At 43.0% G+C, this 19199-nt stretch overlaps 1 protein-coding gene across 1 annotated transcript in view; it reads right to left on the bottom strand.

Moving 5' to 3' along the window:
* CSMD1 (CUB and Sushi multiple domains 1) overlaps positions 1 to 19199 on the bottom strand; it is a 1543069-nt gene that overhangs the window by 192892 nt on the left and 1330978 nt on the right. The window contains exon 38 of the mRNA XM_029912248.1: positions 6658 to 6776. Coding sequence (XP_029768108.1) covers positions 6658 to 6776 — 119 coding nt within the window. The remainder of the gene's footprint in view (positions 1 to 6657; positions 6777 to 19199) is intronic.

The following is a 19199-nucleotide window of genomic DNA, read 5'->3' as shown; positions in this document are numbered from 1 at the left end:
GGATGGGGCGGAGGTTCTGGGGGGCGGACAAGGGAGGGGTTGGATAAGTGTGGGAGTCCTGGGGGGCCTCTCAGGGGGCGGGGATGTGGATAGGGGTCAGGGGATGGGGAAGGGGGGGGGCTGGATAGGCGTTGAGTCCCAGGGGGCCTGTCAAGGGGCGGGGGTGTGGATAGGGGTCAGAGCCGTCAGGGGACTGGGAGCAGGGGGATTGGATGGGGGTGGGGTCCCAGGAGCGGTTGGGGTGAGGGGTCCTCGGAGGGGGCGGTTAGGGGACAAGGAGCAGGAGGGTTGGATGTGTGGGGGGTTCTGAGAGGGGCAGTCAGGGGACAGGAAGTGGGAGGGGTCGGACAGGGGACGGGGGCCAGGGTGTTTGGAGAGGCACAGCCTTCCCTACCCAGCCCTCCGTACAATTTTGCAACCCCAATGTGGCCCTCGGGCCAAAAAGTTTGCCCACCCCGGTCTACATTCATTGCAGTATCAATGTACCAGAACATCCATCATGTGCTCTCAGCTGTGATATGGGTATCTAACACAAAGTGGTGACAAAGGGGCACCTCATGCACCATTACTATCTTGCACGATTGCACAAGCTGGCCCACGCTATTCTGAAAAATTACCTATTTTGAAAAGTTCCTGATCACTGGACTAATATTGTTTATAGTACTACATAAATCAACTGTTGAACAAAGAGTTATATGTTCTTGGTTAAATTAACTCTGATCAGTGAGAGCCTTTCTCCTCTATGAACATATAAAGGTCTTTCTCCTTCAGAAAAAAATAAGTTTATTATTTTTAATTCTTAATGAAGACATTTTGCAAGATCAATAGCAAATAGCGAAGTCAGAATCCACAATACACAGTACCACTATGGCTGGTCCGAGAACTTTGATTTCACAAAGCATTTCAGGGTTTTAAATTTTCCCCCCCTGCATTGGAATTAAAATGAGACTTTTTGACGGGATGGGGAAAGAAGGAGCAAAAAGAGATTCTCTCTATAGTCCAATAGTTAGTGCACTAGCCTGGAACATAGCCCACCCAGGTTCAAGTTCCTGTGCTATCTGATTTGGAGTGATCTGGATTGGAAAAACTCTGCTCTCTCTCATATATCCTGGACAGGAGACCTTAACATAAATTTAATCAAAACCAATATGTTTTCATGAAACAGCAGCCCTACCAATAATATATTTAACAGTGTTAATTTACACGAAAATGCAAAGAAGTGAGAAATTAAGGTAACTAACTACTTAGAATTAAAGCTATTTATTTTTACCAGAATTATTTTCCTGCAGTGACTCAGAACATTTATTCTCACTCTTAAGTTGTTTTTCAAAGTTTTCATCATCATTTTCAAAGAATGATCAAAAATATTTGAAAAGAAAATCTGTGATTCCCGATAAATGAGCCTCATCTTTGGTTGGGATGCCTCGAGTACTACACTGCAATTCCACAGTTGTCAGCAGTAAACCAGGAAATCACAGAATCATGAAACTGCTGAATCAATAAATGAGAAAACCACTTCAATACTTGCTTTGCTTCAAGCATATGAGTAATCCTGTCCATATTCAGCAAAGCACTTGCGCGTGTGCTTAAAGGTGAACATAAAGTTAAATCCCATTAATGTTGATGTTTTAGTACTTTTCTGAATCAGGGCCTAGGAGCCAGATTTTCAAAGGTATTTAGGTTTCTAAAATTGCAGATAGGTGCTAAAAGCACCTAAATCCCATTAACTTCAGTTGGATTTAGGCACCTATCCTGCTTAGGTGCATTTGTAAAGTCCCACTAGGTATATATCTGCATCTTTAGGCACCTAAATAACTTTGTAAAGGTATACATTTAAGAAGACAGAATGTCGACCATTCTTACAAGATGAGGAATACTGTTCTGGGAAGCAGTGACTCTGAAAAAGATTTGGGAGTTGTGGTGGACAGTCAGCTAAATATGAGCTCCCAGTGTAATGCTGTGGGCAAAAGAGCTATTGCAATCCTCGGGTGCAAAAACAGGGGAATTTTGAGTAGGTGTAGAGAGGTTAATTATTTTACCTCTACATTCGGCACTGGTGAGAGCACTGCTGGAATACTGTGTCCAGTTCTGGAGCCCACTATTCAAGAAGGATGTTGATAAATTTGAGAGGGTTCAGAGAAGAGCCAAGAGAATGACTACTGGATTAGAAAACATGACTTTTAGGGATAGACTCAAGAGCTCAATCTCTTTAGCTTAATAAAAAGAAGGTTAAGGGGTGACTTGATCACAGTCTATAAGTATCTATATGGGGAACAACTCTTTAAAAATAGGCTCTTCATTCTAGCAGAGAAAAGTATAACATGATCCAATGACTCGAAGTTGAAGATAGTAAACTTCAGACTGGATAGGAGATACCGATTTTTAATGGTGAGAGTAATTAACTATTGCAACAATTTACCAAGGATTGTGGTGGATTCTCCATCACTGACAATTTTTAAATCAAGGGTGGATTTTTTTTTCTAAAAGTTATGTTTTAGGAATTATTTTGGGGAAATTCTATGGATTGTGTCATATAGGAGTCAGACTAGATGATCACAATGGTCAGTTTCGGCCTTAGAATCTATGAAATCTGGCCTTTGGTGCATAAAACAGACTGCCTGTCCCCAGATAACATATTGAAGTGAAGAAAATTCCCTATTCATTCTGGGCCATTACTGATCCTTACTCTACCAGTACATTTGCAAAGGTAAACACAAAAAAATACTGTACAGGTTTTGTAAAAGTGATGCATGAACAGTAAATTTATCTCATAATGATGAAACCAATAGAATAATCAGTTTTACTGATCCAGGGTTATAATCTTCTATTGAACTTAGCATAAAACCCTGCTGAATTTAATGTTAATTCTCCTTATAGATCAACAGAAGGTTCTGGTTTAAATTATTAATTTTAGTTTAAGCCTAAATGGAAATGTATACATCTATATTTTAAATAAAGACCATAGCTCAAAAGGAGGTAGAAAGTTTTTGGAATACTAGCTTAGGAGTTTCTCCTAAGTACTCAGGAACTCAGGTATATTTCACCATTATTTTCTTAGTACACAGAAACTTTGATGTATGCAACTATTTGGTGTCTGTGTATGTATATGTATGTGTGTGTACACACACAAACACACACAGTCCTTTTTAAATAGCTTTAACATTTAATTTTGCCCAGCCCAGCAGCTCTGAATAAGGAGAACAGAGAATCCTGTTCCTTTGCAAATGGATCTACTCTAGTGTGGAAGTCATCCCAGTGTGCTCCCTTTCAGTCAGTTGTGGCACCACATGTGAGCTCCTTCTCACTTCCCTTCACCCATGTTATAAACAAGTCCAGACTGACCTTTTTTAATCAAAGGGCACGCCCCTTCCAAGGGCATCATACAAATGACAGCTATAAGAACAAGTAGAAGTTCACTCAGATACACCCAGGGACATTTGTTGCCTTTGGCTTAGTCCAGTTAACCATTTATGGTTCTTTCCTTCAGGAGATTCTTCTTTCCTGCACCAGAAAACAGTGTCTGGTCCAGGAACCTTTTCAGTCCCTCCTTAAACAGGAATTTCCAGTTCTCCTCTTTGAAATTAGGCTGTATTAGTTAGTTCCACGCTTTCTCCTTACCCAGGAGTCCCCTGAGCTCTTCTTTCTGGAGCTAAATTGTGGATTACCCTGCTCTGGGGCCCTTTACCTTTTCTTTAATTAGTCTTCAGGCTGTTCAGCAGGCCAGCCTTTTTCTGCAGGTATCTCCTGGTGTCTGCTCTGCTTTGAGACGGGAAGCAGCCTTTATGCTAGTCCCCTACACTTATCCTCGGGACTGCTTCCTCTCTCCCAGTGTCTTCCAGGCCCTTCTATGTATAATCAGACCTTTCGACCTCTTAAAGGGCTATGCCATGTGATGATTAGGCCCCACTATCCTTGAGAGATAGACTGCCCAGTCACATATGGTGTTATGAATGCTGCCAATGTTAGGGCGATTAGAGGGGATGGAGAAGGGCAGACAAGAAGAAGGGGCATGACCCCCAGCTTCCTCCATTTCATACTGGCTACCACAGGTGACCAGTGGTAACCAAGTTCAAGGATGGTGCAGATGATGACCTCTGCTTCTTCAGGCATTGTATCTGACTGAGACACAATGACTCCAGGAGCTGCCACAGGAGAAGGGAAACTCCATACTACCCCCTTTTGTAACGCAAAAACTGAGCCTTCCCAGAAATGGGAAGGACCCTGAACTAACAGGAAAAAAATGGCACTGAGAGTCAGGTCTGGCTTCTGTAGTCATTTAACTTTTCTTTGTTCCATTTTACCCAAATGTATAAACAATATAATAGTTACTAAAGTGGTGTTTTGTACTAATGGAACCTGAGGATTAATTAATTTATTAAAGGTTGCAAAGCATTTCGAGAGTCTCAGATGAAAGGTAACAAAGAAAGAATGTGCAAAGTATATGTTAAAGAACGCTATGTGTTTGAAGTTCTTCAGTGAAAATTGCTATTTTGTTTACAAAAATATGAATTTCTCAGACTGCCTTGAGACTATATAGAGTAGGAAAGTTTTTGATTTTTAATTATTTTTCTAGTAATTTATTTGAATTATACTGTAAACTCGTTATTTTTTGTTTGGACGGTTAAACATTTAGAAACAAACTAGAACTCTTTGAAAAATATGATGGGGGGCAGGGAATAGTTTTTTTCCCAGTTTTCCTCAAAAAATGTCCCCCTCCTCCAATATATTTTTTTAATACTAAAACCAAAACCCATTTTTAATTTAAAAATAAGCAGTTTTCAGTAAAGATTTTTACTCAATAATTTAAGGTTTTTGGTTTTTCATTGAAAAAAATTGAACATTTACTCAAACATCCCATGACAGTATTTGCTTTTTCATCTAAAATATTTTAAAATCATTGAACTAGCTCTAGAACAAACCACTTCTGTAGAGCTTCATCTTCAGCCCATCCCCACCACCACACACAATTCTGATTTCTGAAATGGATAAGTTTGTAATACGATTGAGAACTAACAACTATCTCTGCACTTAACAAGTACATTCAGGAAGCAATCATATGGCCTGTAAATGCACTTTTGAAGAATGAACAAAAGTTATATTCTCTCTGTTCCATAAGTCCACTCCACAACACGATTCCACTGTTTTAAATCCCCCCTTTTTGGGCCACACATTCCCTTTCACAGTTTTAGAATTACTTCCCATATGCAACTGCAGGTAGTTGGTTTGAGCTCCATTGCTTTTCTTTTAAAGCCTAATGAAAACCAAATTAAACCTGACAGATGTGAATAATATGCCTGAAGAATTAGGGCCAGATCTACAGTTGATTTAAATTGACATAGCTCCATTGGCTCCATGGGAGCTACACTGATTAACAACTTTTAAAACTCTGGCCAATTATGTCTTTTAGAAGCTTTATTTTTTTAAGTATTTTGAACTCAATTCAGTTCAAGCAATTGTCCTAGCTGAGTTACAAGTCCATTGCTGGTATCTGCCTGAGAAAGACAAGCTGAGATGCAAAAAAAAATTAAATGCTCTATTGGGGCAGAATCAGTACATTGTAATAGAGATTTCAACAGTTCTGAAAAGTATTCAGAACTTTCCTGTAGGATTCTGCAGGAGAAGACCTTAAGCAGCTATTGTATGCATCCTAGAAAGTGTCACAGTATATGGAGGCAACCCTGACTCCAAAGTAAAGGTTGAGTTGAGTTCTGAATTTATATGGAAATAAGACAGGTCAAAAATAAATTTGTACCTAGGGGAGAATATAACATGGTATTGTAAAGGAATTTCTGATTATGAAATCCCTGGTCACCATAACAGGACAACTGCAACTGAGCAAACCAAAGCCACAAACTGCGGGGGGAAAACTGAATTAACCACAACAGACTTTTTTCAGCCTCAGAGAGAGGGATATACATAGATTATTCATATTTAGGTTTCACATACCTCATTTCCTAATGAATACAGCTCTTAATTATGAAGATGTAATTGTATTTTCCTAATACTGTATTTATTGATTTGCATTTGTTTGCCTTACTAAGCAAAATAATTAGGACGCAGAAGAGTAATTACACATTAGGATCCATTAAGACAAGGAAATAAACTTTAGTCTGGGATTCACATGTTAACTGTCACAGGAAAAAAAGTGTTTGCAACAGGCAAATAGCCTGTTTACTATCGGAGACTAAACTAGTGTCTGCATGGTAAACATCTCCAGTATGTGCATTCCTGTGTCATATTTCTTTCCTTTAGATTTTTTTTCCCCAATACATTTAATGTTCATGAAAGATGGCACTGGAAACTGACCTCCTATTTCTCAGCAGAACGTGAATATCACTGAGATTCGTACTATATATTCCCATCAATGTGCCTCAAATTTCACTTAGAGGAACCACTTCTAGAAGTGAGAGAATGCACTTCGGTCTCCATGTCCTTTTAATCATCTGTCTCTCTACTAATACTGTCAGTCTGATGACAAATGTATTCACTGGAGAAGAAATTTTAGCTATTGCTGTGTTTACCTATCCATCCTAAATGGTTTCTAGCTACTAGCTGCTGAGGAATCATTATTCTTAGACAACAGTCTTTAGTTAAAATCTATAATTTTGTATTACAATCCATAACACACTATGTTCTGAAGAAAAAAGAAATGAGTACCTGTAATGTGTATCCTGGCTCACATTGAAAAGACAAAACATCATTCACCATATATCTATCTCCCATTTTGATGCCATTGCTAGGAAGTATTGGTTCTGGACACGCAGCTAGGCCTACAGCTGAAAAATGTAAATACAAAGATTGAAAAGATATAGGTAAGTGAATGAAAACTCTTCTCTCTTCTGTTTGAGTTCTTCACAGTGTATTTCAGAAAACAGACAGTAACAAATTAGTTAAAAATAACATTTCATTTATTTAATATTAAACTTAATTGTGCTTAAAATGTTCAATCTATCTTTAAAGTGCTCAGAATTTTCCCGCAACATCCAAATGGCAATATTTATATGCAAAGATATCAATGTGTACCTCATGAACATTCTTTGCTATGGGATTATTAAATAAACTCTTCAACTAAAAGTTATCAATTACTTTAAATCATAAGCTATCCTGTCTTTGGAGACTTCCTTCAATCCTTCTGCTTTCTGGAAAGGGAAAAAAAAAAACCAGAACTGGTTAAGCAACTCCGTCTACCTCAGATGAGATGAAGATCTAAAAAATTCCCAGAATAACAAATAACTAATGTTCATCAGTAGGAGGTTATCAGTCAACAAGGACTAGTTCCACTGCACTTCTATACAAAAGCTGAAAGAGAGATTGAAAGGAAATGATGAAATCTGAGCACTCCAGATGACATCAAAAGTGCTCCACCACAATCTGGTCAATAATCTTCACCAATACAGGATGCTTAGAGTCAGAATGATAATCAGCAGATCAGTAACCTTTAGACATGTCCTCTGCATCTTTCAACTGCCACTCATTTCCTCTGGGAAACTAAGAATCTAAAATAATAGGCCCAGTGTCTTCCAACTTGATTTCACTAACCATAAGGGCACGTGTTTGATGACACAATGAAGCTCCCCCAGCATATTCAGAACCTCAATTCTATTTGTTCCTTTCACACACAAATCAGTTACCAAGAAACAATTAAGAGTTAACTGGCTTGGCTACCTAAGAAAAGTAGATTTAACACAAACAAGCAAAACCAACACCTTTCTACAGGAAGTAAAACATGACTCCCCACATAGAGGCAGCTTGGAGCAGCTCAGCATAGCTTAAGACTTAATGGAAGCTGTAGGGAGTATAAAGAAACAATTTCTCTTTGCCTTTCAAAGCCAGTCTTGTGTGCTGTCAACTGAGCCACTGAATCCTAGAATTGTAGGACTGGAAGGGATCTCTATCTAGTTCAGTACCCTGCACTCATAGCAGGACTAAGTATTATCTAGACCATCCCTGACAGGTGTTTGTCTAACCTGCTCTGAAAAATATCCAATGATGGAGATTCCACAACCTCCTAGGCAATATATTCCAGTGCTTAACCACCCTGACATTTAGGAAACTTTTCCTAATGTCCAACCTAAACCATCCTTGCTGCAATTTAAGCCCATTGCTTCTTGTTTTATCCTCAGAGGTTAACGAGAACAATTTTTCTCCCTCCTCCTTGTAACAATCTATCTTGCACTTGAAAACTGTTATGTCCCCTCTTAGTCTTCTCCAGACTAAACAAACCCATTTTTTTCAGTCTTCCCTCAAAGGTCATGTTTTCTAGACCTTTAATCATTTTTGCTGCCCTTCTCTGGACTTTCTCCCATTTGTCCACATCTTTCCTGAAATGTGGCGCCCAGAACTGGACACAATACTCCAGTTTAGGCCCAATCAGTGTGGAGTAGAGCAGAAGAATTACTTCTCGTGTTTTGCTTACAACACTTCTGCTAATACACTTCTGCTAATCACAGAATGATGTTTGCTTTTTTCCCAACAGTGTTACACTGTTCACTCATATTTAGCTTGTGATCCACTATGAACCCCAGATCTCTTTCTGCAATAGTTCTGAGTACACAGTCATTTTCGCTTTTGTATGTTTGCAACTGATTGTTCCTTTCTAAGTGGAGAACTTTGCATTTGTCCTTATTGCATTTCATTCTATTTACTTCAGACCATTTCTCCAGTTTGTCCAAATCATTTTGAATTTTAATCCTATCCTCCAAAGCACTTGCAACACATCCCACCTTGGTATCATCCATACACTTTATAAGTGTACACTCTCTGTCATTCTCTAAACCATTGATGAAGATATTGAACAGAACTGGACTCAGAACTGATCCCTGCTGGACCCCACTCATTATGCCCTTCCATCATGACTGTGAACCAGTGATAACTACACTCTGGGAATGGTTTTCCAACCAGTTATGCACCCACCCTACAGGAGCTCCATCTAGGTTCTATTTCCCTGGTTTATGAGAAGGTTATGTGAGACAGTATCAAAAGTGTTACGAAAGTCAAGATATACCACATCTACCACTTTCCCCTTATCCACAAGGCTTGTTACTCTGTCAAAGGAAGCTATTAGGTTGGTTTGACACCATTTGTTCTTGACAAATCCATGCTGACTGTTAGTTATCACCTTATTTCTCCTATGTGTTTGTACACTGATTGCTTAATTATTTGTGCCATTATTTTTCCAGGTACTGAAGTTAAGCTGATTGGTCTGTAATTCCCTGGGTTGTCCTTATTTCCCTTTTTATAGCTTGGCATTATATTTGCCCTTTTCCAGTCCTCTGGAATCTCTCTGGTCTTCCATGACTTTTCATACATAATCACTAATGGCTCAGATATCTCCTCAGTCATCTCCTTGAGTATTATAGGATGTATTTAATGAGGCCCTGGTGACTTGAAGACATCTAACTTGTCTAAATAATTTTTAACTTGTTCTTTCCTATTTTTAGGATCATTTTCACTGGCATTCACTGTGTTAAACATCTAATCACTACTAAACTTTTTGGTGAAAACTGAAACAAAAAAATCAATTAGCACTTCTGCCATTTCCACATTTTCTGTTGTTGTTTTTCCCCCTTCACTGAGAAAAAGTCCTATTCTGTCCTTCGTCTTCCTCTTGCTTCTAATATATTTGTAGAATGTTTTCTTGTTATCCTTTAAGTCTCTAACTAGTTTGATCTCACTTTGTGCCTAGTTGTGCCTAGTATTTTATTGTTTTAGATGTCACAGTAGATTAAATTGATTTTAAAGTAGGATTTGTTTCTGCTCTTTCTTCCTCCTAAAAGTGTCAATGCATTGTGGAGTTTGAGAGATGCCATTCACAGCAGGCTGCACGTAAGTTCACAATATAATCATGCACTTAGCTGGGCCCCTCAAGATTTGTTCCCCTTCAGTGCCCCTGGACAAACATCCATGGGTAGGGCCAAATTGAGGCATATATAGCATAGGCACTTGCCTTGGATCTCTGCTCCCAGAGTCACGTGATGAAGTCAGAAACTCATTAAAAATGTTTCTAGTCCTCAAGGTTGGGAAGAAAAGCCAGATAATAAGAATTGAAAATAACTAGGGCCCTACCAAATTCACAGCAGTGAAAAACATGTCACAGACCATGAAATCTGGTCTCACCCATGAAATCTGGTCTCACCCATGAAATCTGGTCTTTTGTGTACTTTTACCCTATACTATACAGATTTCACCAGCATTTCTCAAACCAGGGGTCCCGGTGGTCCTGACCCAAAAGAGGGTTTTGGGGGGGGTTGCAAGGTTATTGTAGGTGGGTCATGGTATTGCCACCCTTTCTTCTGTGCTGCCTTCAGAGCTGGATAGCTGGATGCAATACCATATCATGCCATCCTTACTTCTGCGCTGCTGCTGGCAGTGGTGCTGCCTTCAGAGCTGGGCTCCTGGCCAATAGCCACAGCTCTCCGGCTGCTCAGCGCTGAAGGCAGTGCCATCACCAGTAGCAGTGCAGAAATAAGGGTGGCAATACCATGACCCCCCTACAATAACATTGCAGCCTCCCCATCCTTTTTTGGGTCAGGACCCCTACAGTTACAACACCATAAAATTTCAGATTTAAGTATCTGAAATAATGAAATTTACGATTTTCAGAATCCTATGACCATGAAATTGACCAAAATGGACGGTGAATTTGATAGGGTCCTAAATATAACTCCTGCAATGGTCAGCCTGAGACTTCAGAGACCCTCCAGTAGAAGGGGTTTCCACAACCACAAAGGAAACTTCCTGGCCCCACACACACCACTAAAGCTGAGTGAATATATATATATATATATTTTGATTCAGTGGCCAAACTAAAAATAAATCAGGGAAAAATGAAGGTGGATGGGGCTTGTTTTGAACGAAAACTGATTCCCCCACCCCCCATTTTTTCCTCACTAAAACCAAAGAAATTCATTTGAGTCAAATGAAACATTTTGCAGTGTTAATTCAAAATGAAATGTCAAAATGGTTTATTTTGACAGTTCAGATTTATTTTCCCCATCAACTATTCACTAAATTCAACCTGGTCTCATAACAATGCATTCTTTAGCAAATTTATTATTTGCCAAAACAAAACAAAAAAATTCACACAGCTCCATTCACTACCAGACTTCCAACCTGGAGGAGCTTGGGTTGATTGACATGGGGATGGGAGACTTGGATGTCACACTAGACTGTACAGGATTCATTCCCTCTTGATGGGGCTAAGATGGTTCTCCTCTCTGACCTTTTGGCTCCCTGGCTCAGAGTGTGTGGGGGAAGTGTTGGTATTCTCCTAGGTGGCACCTAATCGTGGCACCAAAATGAGCTGCCACTTCTATATATGATATGATCTTTTCTTATATGCTTAGACCAGCAGTGAAATAGTCAATATTATTGTCAAATAGTCAACATTTAAATTACCATCTGCGCTAAGATCCCATCAAGATGAATGTGGCAATGCACACATTATTTCATTGGTTATACTTGCTTCATGTTTTTAAGTTTTCTTCACAAAAGGACATGGAGAAGTAGTTTTTTTTTTTTTTTTTTTTAAACTGAAAGCTGAGATTCTGGTGAACAAGATGGCATCCTCAAAAACAATTTAAAAAAGAAGGCTCAGGTCACTGACCCAGCATGACCCTTGCCAATTGAAGCCAGGCTCACAGTGCTTTTTTTTTTTTTTTTTTAAAAAGAACGTCAGGGTTAGAAGGGACCTGGGCAGGTCATTTAGTCCAACCCCCTGTGCAAAGCAGGACCAATCCCCAGACAGATTTTTGCCCCAGATCCCTAAATGGCCCCCTCAAGGATTGAACTCACAACCTTGGGTTTAGCAGGCCAATGCTCAAACCACTGAGCTATCCCTCCCCCCATTGCCTAGTTTATGTGCAAAGCTTAGGGTATGTCTACACTACGAGAGTAGTTCGATTTTAGTTAAATCGAATATGTGCAATCGATATTAGAAAGTCGAACGTGTGTGTCCACACTAAGGACAGTAATTCGACTTTGTCAGTCCACACTACCAGGGAAAGCGTCGACATTGGAAGCGGTGCACTGTGGGCAGCTATCCCACAGTTCCCGCAGTCCCCGCTGCCCATTGGAATTCTGGGTCGAGCCCCCAATGCCTTCTGGGTAAAAAAATGTGGCGAGGGTGCTTTTGGGTAACTGTCGTCATCCGTCAGTCACTACCGCCCTGCCTCCCTCCCTCCCTGAAAGCGCCGGCGGGAAATCAGTTCGCGCACTTTTTGATCAGTGACAGCGCGGACGCCACAGCACTGCGATCATGGATCCCGCTGCGACCATCGCTGCAGTTGTGGCCGTTCTCAACACCTCGCAGCTTATCATACACCTTTCCCTGAGGCAGATGCAGAGAAATCAGGCGAGGAGGCTACGGCACCGCCGTGAGGGCCTGAAGTCGGAGAGTAGCACAGAGCTGTCAGAAACCACGAGCCCCAGCGCCCAGGACATCACGGTGGCAATGGGGCATGTGGATTTTGTTGAACGGCGATTCTGGGCCCGGGAAACAAGCACGGACTGGTGGGACCGCATAGTGCTTCAGGTCTGGGATGAATCCCAGTGGCTGCGAAACTTTCGCATGCGGAAGGGGACTTTCCTGGAACTTTGTGACTTGCTGTCCCCTGCCCTGAAGCGCAAGGACACCCGCATGCGAGCAGCCCTGACTGTCCAGAAGCGAGTGGCCATAGCCCTCTGGAAGCTTGCAACGCCGGACAGCTACCGGTCAGTCGCGAACCACTTTGGCGTGGGCAAATCTACCGTGGGGGTTGTTGTCCTGCAAGTAGCCAAGGCAATCGTCAAGGTACTGCTGTCAAAGGTAGTGACCCTGGGAAACGCGCAGGCCATCATAGATGGCTTCGCTGCGATGGGATTCCCAAACTGCGGTGGGGCTATAGATGGGACTCACATCCCTATCCTGGGACCGGGCCACCAGGCCAGCCAGTACATCAATAGAAAGGGCTACTTTTCAATGGTGCTGCAAGCACTGGTGGACCATCGGGGACGGTTTACAAACATCTACGTCGGATGGCCGGGCAAGGTTCATGACGCTCGCGTGTTCAGGAACTCTGGTCTGTTTAGACGGCTGCAGGAAGGTATTTACTTCCCGGACCACAAGATAACTGTTGGGAGATGCCTACAGTGATCCTCGGGGACCCAGCCTACCCGCTAATGCCCTGGCTCATGAAGCCCTATACTGGCGCCCTGGACACAGAAAAAGAACTGTTCAACTACCGGCTGAGCAAGTGCAGAATGGTGGTGGAGTGTGCTTTTGGCCGTCTCAAGGGGAGATGGAGAAGCTTACTGACTCGCTGTGATCTCAGCGAAACCAATATCCCCATCGTTATTGCAGCTTGCTGTGTGCTCCACAATCTGTGTGAGAGCAAGGGGGAGACCTTTATGGCGGGGTGGGAGGTTGAGGCAAATAGCCTGGCTGCTGATTACGCCCAGCCAGACAGCCGGGCGATTAGAAGAGCCCAGCGGGACGCGCTGTGCATCCGGGAGGCTTTGAAAGCCAGTTTCAAGGCTGAGCAGGGTACCCAGTGACTTTTAAGTTTGTGGACACAGAAGCAGAACTTGCCCCCGTTTCTTTACCCAGTTGCCGTCGACTATCCTCTCCAATTACATACCCCCTTCACCCCCTTCCCAAAAAATAAAATCTGTTCTGTTTTGTTAATGGACACCGTTGTCTTTATTACTGTTTTCGCGGGAATGTTTTAAACCTGGGACGCAGACTGTGGCGGGGGGCAGGTTTACGGTTGTGATGCAAATGATGCTTCTAAACTCCAGGAATGACAGGCTCCGCGGTGGTGGACTGGTTGTTTCAACGGAGCCTGCCAGCCCTCCTGGCCGGGACTGCGTGTATGTCTCGGCTATGTGACTGTCTTGCAGGGGGAGGAGGGTTACAGATCCCCTGCTGCGCGGCTCTGTGATGCAGGGTAAGGACCGCTGCATAAGATCTGTAACTGCCCTCCCCCGCCACCAAGTCACAGAGCAACACCACCCCCCCCCACCACACAAAACATGAAAACCACCTCCCAGACTGACCAGGATAACTAGTCACTGCACTGTATATGTGCCCTGCTGCTGCACCTGCCCCCTGCTAAAGGTGACTGTCCTGTCCAATGACCAAGCCCCTTCCCCCCCCTTCAGACAGACTCCCCTCCAAAAGAAGAGGATGGAAACAGAAATGAACAGAAACGTATTCTTTATTAACAACCGCACATGGAACGGGGGCATGAAACTTGGACGGGGTCTTGTGTGAGGCGGGTAGGAAAGGACTTTTCAAATTTTGGGGAATGAGAGCCTTCTAGTGGTAGAGCAGTCCGCAGGGGTGGAGTGAAATTTTTCACGGCCCCTTCCACCCCTCCGTGTTTGGACTTTGGGTGAGGGGGGTATGGGACTTGGTGGCGGGGCAGGGCAGTTAGAGAGAGACTGCAGCGGGGCTCTCTCCTCCTGCCTCCGGTCCTGCAGAACATCCACAAGGCGGCGGAGCGTGTCCGTTTGCTCCCTCATTAGTCCAAGCAGCGTTTGAGTAGCCTGCCTGTCCTCCTGTCGCCACCTCTCCTCCCGTTCAATGTTTGCCCGGTGCATTTGGGACAAGTTCTCCCTCCACTGTGTCTGCTGGGCTGCCTGTGCTCGGGAGCATGCCATTAGTTCAGCAAACATGTCTTCCCGTGTCCTCTTCTTCCTCCTCCTAATGTGCGCTAGCCTCTGGGCAGATGTGGCTGTGTGAATTGGAAAAAGGGAGTGAATTCCTGAGACAGAGCAATGTATCTGTGAACAGAGAACATAGTCTTTCTCTGTGAACAAGACCATGCAGAGCACCTATCACACGCGCACTGAGGACAAGGTCGAATTTTCGGCCCTCTTCTACAGTGCCTGCGGTCTTGCTGTGGCGAGCTGAGGAGCAGGGCTGGACACCGGACTTTGTCTAGCTGGCAAACATGGTAAGCCGTAGACTTGTGGCCGCTTAAAACTTTAAGAGTGGCACTGGCCTCCTTTCACATAGAAAGCAATGCGAGTCTCTGCTGGCAGCAATCCTGCAAGCATGAACTCTGGCCCTGTCCCACCCCCTCGCGGCTGTAAACCGCGTGGCTGTAAACCGGCGGTTGCAGTTCTGTAAAGGGACGGGCAAGCTGTCCCAATACTAACTTTCCCCTACCTAATTCACAGCAGGGAGTCATGCCAGACATCACCCTCCTGAAGGTCTCGGAGAGCCAGAAGGAGAAGATGCTCCGGGACAGCCTGCAGAAACCGGGTCCATTTGCTGCAATGCTATGCAAGGCCATGATCCCGGAGTACCTGCTGGCGTTGTGGCAGGGAAACGTGTCCTACCACGGGGGGCCTAATAAGCTCTCCCTGCCCAGGAACCTGCTCATGAGGCTGGAAAAACACCTGCAGGAGGCGTATGAGGAGTTCTCCCCGGAGGATCTCGCCTCTATCCCCGCTTACATTGACCAGTTCTTGGCTTAGGTGCCCTTGGAGGGACAAGTGACTGCAGGGTTTTGGGCACTATAATCATGAAGCGGACATTGTGAAATTTTTTGAAAATGGTTCGGACTACATATTGAGGCGCCCAAAGACAGATTAATCATGATACACTTTGCACAGATTCCCCTTTTGTTTGACTTTCCTGTTTACATGTTTTGAAGCACTTTACCCACTGTTAATATTTTAAATCTTCCTGTTTTGTTGTAAATAAATGTTTACATGTTTGAAAGCACTTTAGCTACTGTTAATATTTTAAATATGCCAGTTATGTTGTAAATAAATGTTTAGATATTTAAAACACTTACTGCTTGATCCTTCCCCTGAATCTGTGTCTGGGGTAACGGCGGGGGATGGTTGGTAGGGGATCTCTGTCAGGGTGATGAAGAGCTCCTGGCTGTCGGGGAAATCAGCGGTGCCAGCGCTGTCGACTGCCTCGTCCTCCTCATCTCCTTCTTCATCTTCCCCGTCCGCTAACATGTCGGAGGAACCGGCCGCGGACAATATCCCATCCTCAGAGTCCACGGTCAGGGGTGGGGTAGTGGTGGCGGCCGCACCTAGGATGGAATGCAGTGCCTCGTAGAAACGGGATGTGTGGGGCTGGGATCCAGAGCGTCCGTTTGCCTCTTTGGTCTTCTGGTAGCCTTGTCTCAGCTCCTTGATTTTCACGCGGCACTGCGTTGCATCCCGGCTGTAGCCTCTCTCTGCCATGGCTTTAGAGATCTTCTCATAGGTCTTTGCATTCCGTCTTTTGGAGCGCAGCTCGGCAAGCACGGACTCATCTCCCCACACAGCGATGAGATCCAAGACTTCCCGATCCGTCCATGCTGGGGCCCTCTTTCTATTGGATTGCACGGCCATCTCTGCTGGAGAGCTCTGCATCGTTGCCACTGCTGCCACTGCTGCTGAGCTCGCCACGGTGTCCAAACAGAAACTGCGCTTCAAACTGCCCAGACAGGAAAAGGAATTCAAATTTTCCCGGGGTGTGGCTGGTCAGAGCATCCGAGCTCGGACTGCTGTCCAGAGCGTCAACAGAGTGGTGCACTGTGGGATAGCTCCCGGAGCTATTAGCGTCGATTTCCATCCACACCTAGCCTAATTCGATATGGCCATTTCGAATTTAGCGCTACTCCTCTCGTTGGGGAGGATTACAGAAATCGATTTAAAGAGAGCTCTATGTCGAACTAAATGGCTTCCTGGTGTGGACGGGTGCAGGGTTAATTCGATATAACGGCGCTAAATTCGACATAAAAGCCTAGTGTAGACCAGGCCTTAGTTTATGTGAAACACAGGGCACAGCTTAATTTATTTTAGGACAGAACATGTACAGTATTCATTTTTCAAAGCTCTTTTTCTTTCTTTTCTTATTTTAATATTAAGACTCAATTTTGCTATAAGATACATACGTGCATCTGAAAACAAAACTCTATAAACAAGCAGCAAACAAATATTACTATAATAGTCTCTGTGTTCAAGCTGTGGACTGTAGCTATAAGGAATCTTGGTATTCTCCAAACCACACAGGAAAATCTGGACATGTTTTCTGCACTTGTGTAAAAAGATCCTGCAAATGGGGAATGGTTTATCAACAGTCTTAGTCTTATGCTCCAGTTATTCATATCTATTTTCTCAAACAGGAATACATTTAATAAGTGCATATTATACCATACACATGATAGAATAAAAAATGGATACAAGACTTCTCGGGTGTATAGCCAATAAAACACTATCACATTAAATGAATTTATACAACTTTCATTAAAGTCAAAGAAGAATTAGCATGGATAATAATCGAAGTTATCTATGTATAATTGAAGCAAGATTAATATATTCTTTATTTGATTTAACTGTATCAGAGTGCCATGGGGAGAAAACAAAGCAGAATGGAACTTTTACACAGTGTGAGAATGGGTTTCAGCATTTTCTGGCATATCTTTCAATGAACAGCCAATCAAATGATGCTTTTTTGGCAGTGGTACTGTATACCCTTCACTTCACTGACTTGCATGCTAAATCCCACTAAATGCTACAGCTCTTACTGCTTTCTAATGGAATCTAACCCATTTAGTAACAGTAAGTGTGACTTGACAGAACGTTCAGTGCAGAAATTACATGATATTTGGCCTTACTGTGATATGTGACATTTTGAAGTCTGTTGTTCCAGATGGTTCATCATGCAACAATATCTCAAATTATCCACTGAGACCTCAGTCTTTCTACAAAAATATAATTGCGCTTCAGATAATGCTATTTACCATTTTTGATACAGACAAGGTTTTAGCCTTATGCCCCCAGTCATCTATTTATCTACCGCTCATCACCAAGGCATATGAATGCCTTACAAAGCCAAACATATACACAAGGAGGCTCTCTATTTCTCTCTAGCCACTTCGAGCCAGCAAGATTGTTGTTTTTAAATGTAATTAGTTTAACTCTTATTTATTTTACGGTTTAGAGAAAGGAGAAAATGAAGTAGGTTTTACACGCTGATTGGAAGTTAGTAAGATTTGGGTCATTCTAATATTTTCCATAAAGGAGTTCATAGTTCTGGGCCAGCTGCTCTCTCCTGTGCTCAGAAGTCTCACTACGGAAGTTGACATATCCATTGTTCCAGAGGAACACAGTTGTAATGGTTGGTCATGCTCACACTGAGTGAGGCAGTCCTTTAAGTAGCTAGGAGAGCTTTGAAGGTAAGGACCAAAGCCTTGAACCTGACTTCAAATTCAATGGGAAAGTAGTTTAGAAAGAAGAGTGTAGAATTGCTGCTGCAGTTTAACCCTGTTTCAGCTTATAAATGATTAGGTATAGTGAAATGTTTGTCCTCTTTTGCAGCTCAGTATCTGACAATATGCTAATCAGTTTGATCCTCCCAGATAAGTCTATGTTCCTGGGCTGATTCTGCCCTGGAGCTTCTCCATTTCCCAAGACAATAGAACTGAAGGAGAGAGGGGAGATCACATGGAGCCTGGCTCCCCCAAGAGTGGGGTGGTCTCCCCTGCACAGTTGTGCATCCTGGGGATATTGAGTAGTCCCAGTGTGCTCTCATCACCCCCTTCTCCCACTTATTCTGCTGTACTTGCTGCAGATAGTTCTGAGTCTGCTCCATCTGATTGAGTTGCTGCCCCTGAGAGGGCTCCACCAGAGGGTTCCTCCCTGAAACGTTGCATCAATTTCTTATAGTTCTATTGTAATAATGCCTTCAGGCTTGAAATTTCAATCCATACCATGGTTCTTCAAGGATGTTTCATGGTGTGTTAAGGTTCAATGCACTTAGATGCACACTGAAAGCAGCATGCATGGATCGAACAAGAAGTGTATGAAAACAAACTGAAAGGTTCAGTAAAACAAGTACAATAAAACAGGCTTCTTTGGTCTTTTTTGGCTAATACGTTCCATTAAACAACAAATCAGGGCTCTGCACTGTGATTCATTTTAGTTTAATTTTTCATTTAGTTTAATTTTTTTCTGAATGGTGTCTTTGGTCTGTCATTTGTTTGCTTTCTGTGAGGTTTGTGTAGCTGGGCTGGGGGGCCCTGAACAGGCCAGGTTAGACAGACCTATTTGTCTGTGTCTCAAGGGAGGGGGTGATTAGGACCCTTGGGGTTTTGATCAGCCTCTGTGTTTGAAGTCTGAGTAGTTAAGCCCTTCCTGTTAGCAAGGGGGTCGAGCTGAGAAGGAAGGCTTCATATAAGCTAGATGCCAGGCAAACTCCTGACCAAGTG

This window comes from Terrapene carolina, unplaced genomic scaffold (assembly GCF_002925995.2).
Source record: "Terrapene carolina triunguis isolate 2854851 unplaced genomic scaffold, T_m_triunguis-2.0 Scaffold42, whole genome shotgun sequence".
Lineage (NCBI taxonomy): Eukaryota > Metazoa > Chordata > Testudines > Emydidae > Terrapene > Terrapene triunguis.
Note: the sequence above shows the minus strand (reverse complement) of the source record. Positions and strands in the feature narration are given on the sequence as shown.